The sequence below is a fragment of the Xyrauchen texanus genome, chromosome 46 (assembly GCF_025860055.1).
Source record: "Xyrauchen texanus isolate HMW12.3.18 chromosome 46, RBS_HiC_50CHRs, whole genome shotgun sequence".
In the NCBI taxonomy this organism is placed as follows: Eukaryota; Metazoa; Chordata; class Actinopteri; order Cypriniformes; family Catostomidae; genus Xyrauchen; species Xyrauchen texanus.
The window spans coordinates 4,788,177-4,799,215 of record NC_068321.1 but is presented as its reverse complement, the minus strand read 5'-3'; the positions used below and the strand labels follow the sequence as shown (position 1 = coordinate 4,799,215).

Below are 11,039 nucleotides of genomic sequence, written 5' to 3'. Positions count from 1 at the left end.
CATGAGATCTAATCAATTGGGTGTTGTGTCATAAGACACAAGGCACTTTTCCACCATTGGGCCAAACGGTTCTGAGCACAGCGAGTAATGGTTCCAGTAGTATTTCCGCTTGAGCTTGGATTGGTATGGTGCGATTACCAACCGTTCCCAGTCTGGATTTCTAAGCACTGTTAGCTAATTGTACTCTGACAACCATTCTGGTGGCATGCCTGTAGTGATTTGGTGACTCTTGATTGGTCGCTTGCTTAGTCCAACCAAATTGTTTCAGCACCACAGTGGAAAAATAAACCACAGTCGTGCCAACAAGCCTGGATCAGTATGGAATGGCACAGTTGTGTAATGAGAACCGTTGTTGGAAAAGTGGTCTCCTGCAAGCTCTACATTGAAACAAAAAGGGAAACAACTTCATGTTTTTGATATTTTGCATGTTTATTCCCATGTTAGATTGTTATTTTCATTAATTTGTCAGACTGTTCATGATTCTTGTCGTTTTTACAATTCTTCGCTGATGAAACCCTGTGTTTTGAACAAGCTTGACATCATTGAACCCTGTAATAACCTTGAATGGTGACAAATACAGTACAGCAAGTACAGAGAATTCCAGTAGTTTGCACAAAAGACTTTAAATCTTTAACCTTTGCATCTTGATTGCCCTTTAAATTGCCCTTGAATGGTCTTTTAGGATAAAATTTGAATTTGGCATATTTCAATAATTTTTTGAGGCCTTGTATTTGGATATCATCTTGCTGGGAAATTATTAGATTAATGACAATCACATTTTGTAATAAGTTAAAAAAACATTGCTACAATTTTCCCTTTAATCTCTCGTACATTCAACAGTTAGGCCAGAAACATACTAGATGCCAGGGGTCAGCAACCATTTTTTATTTTCCTAATTAATCAATTTGCTGACACTGTGCTGATGATAGTTGTGAGCTTGCAGACTGAGATGAACGTGACGAGGTATAAAGAGCACCTGCTTCAAAATAATGCAAAAACTAAACTTTTTTTCTATTGCAAAGTGTAGGGCTGAACGATCCATCGAAATAAAATCAAGATAAGTCTGTATGTGAAAATGTTACTTCAGACGGCTGTGATTTAATCCAACAGTCTACATGCACTGCTCGTGCGCAGCTCTGTTCTGAGCACACGCTAGGTGGTTCTGTGCTCCCTTTCATATTTCGTCTGTAGACTAGCGCAGTTTAGTCACACTTTAACAATGTTTGGCCTCCCATTCAGCTTATAACTAAAAACGTGCAATAGATATGTTGGCATGCAGGTGTGAGGAAGTTCATATAAATAAAATACATACTCCACCCTCTCGCTGTTACTCACATGCCAGTGATTACCCCTCCTTGTGCCAGTGTTGGCAGACGCGCCATAGGTTGCGACCCCTGCTATACTGAATCACACAACACAGATGCAAATGCTTGGCCAAGCTTTACATACATGCAATGTGTTCTTGAGCTGCTGTGGAAATATCAAACCGCAATACTCAAGGGGCAATAAATTAGAGTTACCTTCAAATATATGTGTCATTCTTAAACTAACTTCTTTAACCTGCAAAGCAAGATTCTCTTTAAACTTTTGCTCAGCCATTACAATGGGTATTTCTCATTCGGAAGGCTGCAGCCCTTTTAAGCTTGATATCTCGGCTGCCACGTCATCAAGTACCTGTCAAAGGCCATCTCAATTGTGAGGACCCTTTGACACCATCCTTGTTTTGCAGCCTTTGTTACCATATTTTGGAAGGATGCATCAAGTGCATCCTTTGTGGCCTTCAATCACCCAAAATCCCTAGCATATGTGCACCTCTAGACAGTCTCATTTTAGTACTGAATTCTGAGAAGGAGCCTATCCTACAGCCTCAGAAGTACTGGTCTAGAGAGGACACAGCCTAACTAGGCTGCAGCCTTCCAATAGAGAAACACCCAGTAGATCACAAGCTACTTGTTTCACAAGCCTGTTCTTGGAGGCACCTCAGCTGTACACATTTTCGATGGATTTCTTAATTTAACACATCTGATTCAACTCATCAACACATTAGTAGAGACTTCAAGCCCTGAAATGGATGCGTCAGCCTGGGGAGACATCCAAAATGTTTATTGTTGGTGTGCCACCAGGAACAGGGTTGGGGAAACTGGAATAGCTGACCCTTACAGAGAAAACTGACCATAGAAGCAGACCGTTTATGCTAATGCTTGCAACAATGGTTCTTATGCATAGGTAAAGGTGCCTGCATTCATGTACTTGCCTAGAGTATGTTTGTGGTCTTAGGTATTAACTTCTTTTTAAGAAGATATTTCACTTCTGGGCCTCCTGATTTTCATGTAGAATCTCCTCAAAAGCCACTTTTGTTGGTAATTTTTGTTACCGCTTTCACAGGCATTTCTTGAACCACACCTTTGCCTCTATGAATGTGTGCTGTAACAATTTCTGCTTTATCACATTGCTATATTGCTACAGGTTCTTGACTGTTTAAAATCACAGTTGAAGTCCTCAATTGCTCTTTAAATTCACATTTCTCTTGCATCACTTGAGGCAATTTGGTCCATAATGCTACATTATGCTTCTAGTTCTCCATATTCAGAAGTCAAATGGAGTAGATGGAGATGTCCATGTCACAAAGAGGTGCCGCAAAAACCTGGTTGGATGAAATCTTTTCTATCTTGAGGAAGAGTCTACACTTACCCCAGCTTATTGGAGATGTCTCCTTGCCCATCATAATGGGCAAAGGGATTGCATTATCTTTAGGTGGGATCTTCATGTCCTTTGATCCTAGAGGTCCCTCATTTCCTTGCTTTAGAAGGAACCTCCACTTCCCACATAAGGGCTTTGTGTTCTCCCTGAGCCCCTGTAGGTGGCCCTGACTCAAGGCTGTTGAGATTGGGAGCGTTCTATCTTCAGTAAAGGTTCCGTGTTTTCCGAGTCGCTATGGTGTTTCCGATCTCTTGGTTGCTGCTCCCCTTTTCCACCACGGGTCCAGGAAGGCGAGCGAACGTAATGACTGTGTGGAAATCGAGGTAACGGGGGCTGTTGGCGATCTACAAGATGAACTTTGAAAATAAACCAATGAAACATACCACTGACTGACCAAAACTGATGACAAGAACATTTCTATAAAACTGAGATCTAACAACATTTTTGGTTTTCTCTAGGGCTAATTTAATGTTGACGAGACCATATTGCTGCTCCAAAACCTAGAGAACTGCCTACCTAGACCAGCATTGTTCTTGGAAGCACACCAATTCAAATCCATCTATTATGAGGATCCATGATGGTTTAGATGCTGCCTGAAGGTGGCTGCTAATGTAGGCAGTGGACAGCAAGGCAGCTCACTAGGTTTTGTAACAGAGCTCATTTGATTCATAAAGTCACAACTGTGTCCTCGACAATGGATCAAGGTGCCATCACACTGACATCGATTTGCAGTGACAAAATGACTGGAAGTCATTAGTTTTCAATGACAATTGGCGATTTGAGGTGACATGAGTGACCGAGATCATTGGCGATGGTGACAAAGTTTAGCAGAGTTCAAATTTAGGTATTTACGCTGTGATGCAATGTGGCCGCTACCAATAGAAGACAGTGGAGCTCACTTGATCTGCATCCTGAGACAATTTAAAGGAGTATTCCGGGTTCAGTAAAGTTAAGATCAATCAACAGCATTTGTGGCATAATATTGATTACCACAAAAATTGATTTTGACTCATCCCTCCTTTAAAAAAAAAGCACAAATCTGGGTTCCAGTGAGGTACTTACAATGAAAGTAAATGGGTCCAATTGTTTAACGTTAAGATACAACGTTTCAAAAGCCATAAGTGTTAAACCGTATACCTGTTAATATGATTTTAGTGTGATAAAATCACTTACTAACCTTTTCTATGTACAGTTTTAACCCATTTTACAACTTCATTTCCATGACAATGTGATGTCAACAAACCTAAAAATGGCTGGAATAATGACCATTTACACAACTTTACAGCACAAATAATTCACAAGTTTTAACAGAAGAATTAATGTGTGCTTTTATAAAATTATAAGCTTCACATTTTTTTGTTTAAAGCCTCCAAAAATTGCCCACATTCTCTTTGTAGGTGCCATTGTAACCTCGATTTTTATTTCCCTTTTTTAAAAGAAAAGAAGGGACGAGACGAAATTAATATTTGCGTTAATGAAAATTATGCCACAAATGCTGTAGATTGAGCTTAACTTGCTTTGATCCCGGAATATATAAAAAAATAGCCAATGGATCAGGTTTCATCTGGTTTGCATTGTAACCTCTGCTGGTAGATGTTATGCCATTTGGACTCAAAAAGCATCTTTCTCCATTGACGGCCATTTAAAAATTTTTGTGTATTAAAAAATACTGTGTTCTTTATATTATAATTGTATTAAATGTATTTATTTATTTATTTATTATAAATTATTTTGGTTGGCTCTTAAAATTGTGATAGACTTGTATGTTTTACTAGGTCCCCCTCGACCATATCGGAGCTAGAATACAATAGGCATCCTGTATGGGACATCGGAATTTAAAAATACCTGACCACCCAGTTAATATGGAACAACTTGGCAATCATAGTTGCAACAGTACAGGGACTGGGCGACCCCAGCAATTTAATTAATCGCTGTCAGTGTGATCTCACCATTATGTAATTTTTGAACACTTTTAGGCACTGACCTTGACAAACATTTTTCATATAATTTAAAGACCACAGAGCATTAAGTGGTGACTCCAAGGAAAGCTAATCCGAGTAGCTCAGAATGCAGGATGGCACTGACATTGACTCTGACTCTGTTGTGTGATAAAATATTTAACATTTACACAGTTGTGCACTTCAGACACCACATAACTCAATCAAATAATAATGTGTTCTGTGGATATCCATGGAACCACTGTGAGTTTCCAGTTTAAATGTTATCCAACTGTTTTATATTGCTTGTTGCTCTATAAACATTGTCCTAGGCAAAAGCTCTAACTTTGTTTAAATATGAATCTAAAGGATATTTTAGTGCTGGGTAATGGAATGATTCAACAACGACTTGCAAAACACTAAAACTTGATTCAATTTAGAATCTCCTGGTGTGGAAAACTGGTAAATGTGACTCACTTGAAGGGCATTCTGTATGGTTCTCCTCATCTGAGTCAGCAAACACCTCCCCCAGCTCCTGGTCAGACATGTCTGTGAGCTCTGTCAGGTCCAAGAGGTCAAAGTGCACCTCCAGTGAGGACACACTGCTCAGAGGCTCTAAGATTAAACACGAGACATCAGAACAAAACTACATCAGAGATGTTTTCAACTAAATTGAATAGGATGAATCTCATAAAGAATCATATTTCAGCCAAAATTACAAAAATAAGACATTTTAATTTGCATAAAGTAAACGAAGCCTCTATTTAAGTTCATTAAGATTTTTTACATTGTGATCTCATTTTCAAGATATCTGATTGAGCACATTTCCTCTGAATTCTCATTAACATAATGTAGAAAACCACATTCTTATTACTGTAATGCATCTGGACATTTAACTAATGGAAATCATCCTGTCCTGAACACGGTTTTCCAAAATAATAATATCAGCAAGAAACAAAAAGGAGTATAATAAATACTGTAATGATGTGTATATATAATTCACAATTTTATGAATATACCCATATATTTTTTATATGAGAATGTATTTTTCTCATTACGATAATGAGTAACTTTTTTTAAATTGTTTTCTTTAATAAAAATATTCTAAAATATATTTTTTTTCAATATGACACATTTTGTGTAATTCTCTTTGACTCACGTCGTTTCTCTGTGATCAGCACCTGACTGCCATAATGTGATAGGGTTCCAAAATGCTCTCCTAAAGCATTGTGGGATGCCTCACTCGTGAGACTGGCCGAGCTGGATGACTTTAGAAGCTTCTGGATCTCTCGCTCTCTAAGTGGCTCTGCAACAAAAGTAAAATATAAAGAGAAAGAAATTCTACAAGCTTATTGTACACAGTGCTAGTTCATCCCAGATGTGTATGACTTTATTCTAATGAACACAAATTAAGATTTTTAGAAAATGATTTCAGCTCTGTAGGTCCATACAATGCAAGTGAATGGTGATCAAAACTTTCAAGCTCCAAAAGCACATAAAGACAGCATAAAAGTAGCCAGTGTGGTGTAATCCAAGACTCCAGTGATTTAATCCCTGATTTCAGAAGATATATGATAGGTGTGGTCAAGAAACGGATCAAAATTAAAGTCAATAAATTCTCCACTCGCCCAGTAGGTCGATGAAGATGGACAAAGAAAGCTAATCGCCAAAAACAAAAGAAGAAGATTGTGCAAGTGAAAGTGGAGTCGTATGGATTACCTTTAGATTAGATTAGATTAGATTAGATTCAACTTTATTGTCATTACACAAGTACGGGTACAAGGCAACGAAATGCAGTTTGGGTCTAACCAGAAGTGCAATAAATACTATTAGTACAAATTAAGTTGGACAAAAACTATCCGAGTAAAAGTGCAGTGGAAAGTAATTGCATATTACAGTTAAAGTACGGTTTTGCAAATGTATATGTAAACAATTGGTACTGTAAATAAACAGTCGGCAGTGCAAATGATATTCCAGTCAGATAAGTAGTGCAAGATGCATATGTAAACAGTTGTTACTATAATATAGTCAGCAGTGCAAATGAACATTATAGCAGTGCAAATAACAAAGTGTATGAGGTATGAGGAGGGAGAGGAGAGTTTATCAGTATATGAGGGGAGTGGGATCAGTGAGGGTTAGAGTTCAGTAAAGAGACAGCTCTGGGGAAAAAGCTGTTCTTTAGTCTGCTGGTCCTGGTCTGGAGGCACCTGAAACGCCTGCCAGAGGGCAGGAGAGAAAACAGTCTGTGGGCTGGATGAGAGGAGTCCTTAAGGATGCTGCGAGCTCGGTGCAGACAGCGTTTCCTCTGGATGTGCTCGATGGCAGGTAGTTGAGTCCCAGTGATGCGCTGGGCGGTTTTCACCACCAGCTGCAGTGCCTTGCGTTCTGCAACAGAACAGCTCCCATACCACACTGTAGCACAGTTGGTCAGGATGCTTTCTATTGCACAGCGATAGAAGTTCACCAGGATAGTCGAGGAAAGCTGATTCTTCCTCAGTGTCCTCAGGAAGAAGAGACGCTGGTGAGCCTTCTTGACCAGGCAGGAGGTGTTGGTTGTCCAGGACATGTCCGCCGAGATGTGGGTTCCCAAGAACTTGAAACTAGAGACACGCTCAACAGCCATTCCATTGATGTGGATGGTGTCGTGTATGCCTCTTGGCTCTTTTCTGAAGTCCACGATGAGCTCCTTCGTTTTGGTGGTGTTGAGGAGCTGGTTATTTTCAGTGCACCATGTGGCCAGGTGCTTGATCTCCTCCCTATAGGCAGTCTCATCGTTGTTGCTGATGAGACCAATCACCGTAGTGTAGATCCGCTAAACTTGATGATGGAATTAGATTCGGTACACAGGTTTGCAGTCGGAGGTGAAGAGGGAGTAGAGAACGGGCTTAGCACACAGCCCTGTGGTACACCAGTGTTGAGTGTGATGGACGTGGAGCAGGTGAAGCCAGATCGAACATTCTGGGGTCTGTTGGTCAAAAGTCCAAAATCCAGTTGCACATGGAGGTGTTGATGCCCAGGTCTCCAAGTTTGGCTATTAGCTTAGTTGGGATGACAGTATTGAATGCTGAGCTGAAGTCAACAAACAGCATGCGTGCATAGGTGTTCTTTTTGTCCAGATGTGTGAGCACAGAGTGCAGTGCCATGGAAACTGCATCCTCTGTGCTCCTATTGCTACGGTAGGCAAACTGATGTGAGTCCAATGTGGATGGTAGAGAGTCTTTTAGGTGTGCCAGGACCAGCCGCTCAAAGCACTTCATTACGATGGGTGTGAGTGCTACAGGGCGGTAGTCGTTAAGGCACTTCGGGCTGGAGTGTTTTGGCACTGGCACAATGGAAGTGCATTTAAAGCATGTTGGTACAGCTGCTTGGGCAAGAGACAGGTTGAAAATGTCTGTAAAAACCCCAGCGAGCTGCTCCAGCACATGCTCTGAGTACTGCGACAAGGGATGTTGTCTGGTCCTGCAGCCTTGTGCACGCTGATCCTGCTCAGTGCATTGCAGACATCTGTAGACGAGAGTGTGATTGGCGGGTGGTCTGCTGAGGATTTGAGCTTGGTGGCAGAATCTCTGTTGCCTCTTTCAAAGCGAGCATAAAAGTCATTTAGCTCGTTCAGGAAGTTGGCATCAGTAGCTGCGGGGTGGAGTGAGTTGGTTTGTAGTCACTGATGGCCTGAATGCCCTGCCACATACGTCGAGGGTCAGTGTTGGAAAAGTGTCCCTCTATCTTAAGCTTGTAGCAGTGCTTGGCCTCTTTGATGCCCCTTTTCAGATTTGCTCTGGAAGTGCTATAGGCTTGTGCATCTCCTGATCTGAAGGCAGTGTTGCGTGTCTTCAATAGGAGTCGCACTTCCCTGTTCATCCATAGCTTCTGATTTGGGTATATGGTGATCTGCTTCTGGGTTGTAACACTGTCAATGGTGGTATTAATTTTATTAATGCTTTATGCTGCCTTTATGTGATTTTTGGATGTACAAAGGTCTGGTCACCAATCACTTGCATTGAATGGACCTACAGAGCTGAAACGTTCTTCTATAAATCTTAATTTGTGTTCTGCAGAAGAAAAAGTCTTACACGTCTGAGAATGAAAATGAAAATTTTTGGGGTGAACTATCCCTTTGAGTAATATGAAGAAAGAAAAAAAATCCTGAAGATAATATGAGTGGTGAATACTAGAGTGTTTTGGGTGGTTGCCTGGGTAATGCAGTTGCTAAGGTGTTCTGAGAGGTTTTTGGCACCTTGCTATGTGGATGCCAAGGCATTGCTATTCAGTTGAGTGTTTTGTAGCACATTACAACAGTATGTGGGTGCTAGGCTATTCTAGGTGGTTGTTAGTATGTTTCTATGCAGCTGCTGTGTTTGTGTTTGTTAGTGCATGCTGTGTGGTTACTAGGGTGTTTTGAGTGGTTGTTAGGTGGTTACTTCCTGGCCCAATTTAAGAGATTAAAAGAGCCCACCTGATGTCTCTGTATTGTTCTGGACTCTAGATATGGCCCTTCTTTAATGTATCCATCAGAGATAACCATAAATTCAGAATTTTTGTTACTTAAAATGACAAAATAATGCCTCAAAGCAATTGCGTTGAAAATTGGCGCCCCCTAGAGGTAATGGTGTAGAAATATTTATACGAAAATAAAAGTCCTTAACATAGCACCTAAAGGGACAAGTCATATATCAAATGAAAGCTCTCATTCTCAGGAATTTGACCGTATAGTTAATTTTGTTCAAAAGAATTACAAAGTGAAATATGATTTCTGTAAGTCATCAAATACAAATGTCGAGCGCCAATCAGAGTCATGATGGCGGTGCCCAGTTTTACTCAGGAAAACAGTAACTGATAATGGAAATGCACTATAAATATTTGGGGGTTTTGGCAGTTTTATTATCCGATGTATGTAAATCTGATTGCTTGGTAAAGTAAAAGCTCACCTTTCCTCAACAAGATGCATAATTTGAGGTATTACTCACATCCGTCCCAAAAATGGTGCAGAAGTGAAATACTTATGATTACCGGTTTGTTCAAATCCCTGACACTGATCATGAGCAATAGTAACAATGATGCTTGACTAAGCAGACACCACTTACAAAACTCTAAATCACAGTTTAGCTCCATGTCTACAGCCAAGCTCTTCTGCATGTCTAGTGCTCTAATGGGGTCTGTCTGTGGTTGCCAAACAAGTGAAACAGAAGATGCTAGTGTTTCACTGTGTTTAAAGAGCTTCCAGCCGTCTATTGATTTCTTGAGGCCACAGTCAAAGCATACACACATTTTATATTGTTGAAGTCTTTTCAATTACATATAAGGGACAAGAAGACAATTAGACACATATTAATGGATCTACCCCTTCTGCATTTCCATTTTTGGAACAGAAATCTGATGAAACAGACTTTCCCAGCTGCAGCTGTTTTATGTATTCTGCAGGTCATCCCTCCCTACCGTGCACCTCCCGTTAGCCCACACACACAATCCTTATGGCTCAGATTTTAGATTCAGTTTTGAGTTCTGCAGGGTTTTTCTTTTATTGTGCATGTCAGCCATGCATATATCATTACATTGATTGCAATATAATTGTATATTCCAAAAGATGAGCACTGAATCTAAACCAAGCAAGCCAAGGTGAATTATATTTTTAGTATTATCCAGTAGTACATGAAAGTTCCATTGTCCCATCGCAACCACTGCATACATGCAACTCTTGCATGTCACTTTTGTAAAGGTTGCCCTGTCCATCTCTCAGGACCTTTATCTTTTATTAACACTCCAGTTATAGTAGTCATTTCTGCTGTAATGCTTAAGCCAACACCCTAAATGTATTCAAGTTGCTTCGCCTTTTCTCATGAGCATGCATAAATGCATGCTGTACGCCACTGAGCAGAGCCTGTCGGCTTCCCCTGCCTGCCTGCTTTGTCTGTGCACTAAATAAATGGACATAGTAGTGGCTCTTACAGTGGACAATTGAATCTGATGGGTGTGTGCTTAATGAGTCGCAGCATGCTGCCTAAAGAAATATCTGCTCTTACCTGCTGTACTAGAATCTGCCTGAGCCTCCATTAAGACAATTGTAGTAGCCGGTGCAGTGCTGTCAGGCGTTGCAGACGGGAGAAGAGGGAAGTGAGAGAGTGAGGTGCAGCCTCGTGAACAGGCGCTATCTCTTTCTAGCTACCCACACTCTCTCTCTCTCTCTCTCTCTCTCTCTCTCTCTCTCTCTTGCTCTCTCTCTCTCTCTTGCTCTCCCCACCCCTACATGCACAGTCACACATTCACACTGCTTTTATCACTGCAGCACAACAGTGACACATAAAGAGTCCCACCAGAGAAAAATGCAGTCTGCCTCCACGCAACTGCCACACTGTATATGACCAAAGATGAGGGAACAGAGCAAGGGTGGTAGAAAGGGAGGTGCCC

At 40.8% G+C, this 11,039-nt stretch overlaps 1 protein-coding gene across 1 annotated transcript; it reads right to left on the bottom strand.

Moving 5' to 3' along the window:
• Positions 1 to 2,577: 2,577 nt before the first annotated feature.
• On the bottom strand, positions 2,578 to 10,733 carry dbndd1 (dysbindin domain containing 1). Its single transcript, XM_052119683.1, has 4 exons — positions 10,655 to 10,733; positions 5,797 to 5,943; positions 5,115 to 5,252; positions 2,578 to 3,056 (listed from the first exon to the last, which is right to left on the bottom strand). The coding sequence occupies exons 1-4, from the start codon at positions 10,683 to 10,685 to the stop codon at positions 2,872 to 2,874; spliced, it is 501 nt and encodes a 166-aa protein (XP_051975643.1). The 5' UTR covers positions 10,686 to 10,733; the 3' UTR covers positions 2,578 to 2,871.
• Positions 10,734 to 11,039: the final 306 nt, after the last annotated feature.

What these genes read in the sequence shown, in the direction of transcription:
- dbndd1 (XM_052119683.1), bottom strand. Translation starts at nt 10,685, where the DNA reads ATGGAGGCTCAGGCAGATTCTAGTACAGCAG. An exon ending in GGCAGATTCTAGTACAGCAG is followed by an intron (nt 5,944 to 10,654) that starts GTAAGAGCAGAT and finishes CTTTTGTTGCAG; the next exon opens with AGCCACTTAGAGAGCGAGAG. An exon ending in GCTGATCACAGAGAAACGAC is followed by an intron (nt 5,253 to 5,796) that starts GTGAGTCAAAGA and finishes GTTTAATCTTAG; the next exon opens with AGCCTCTGAGCAGTGTGTCC.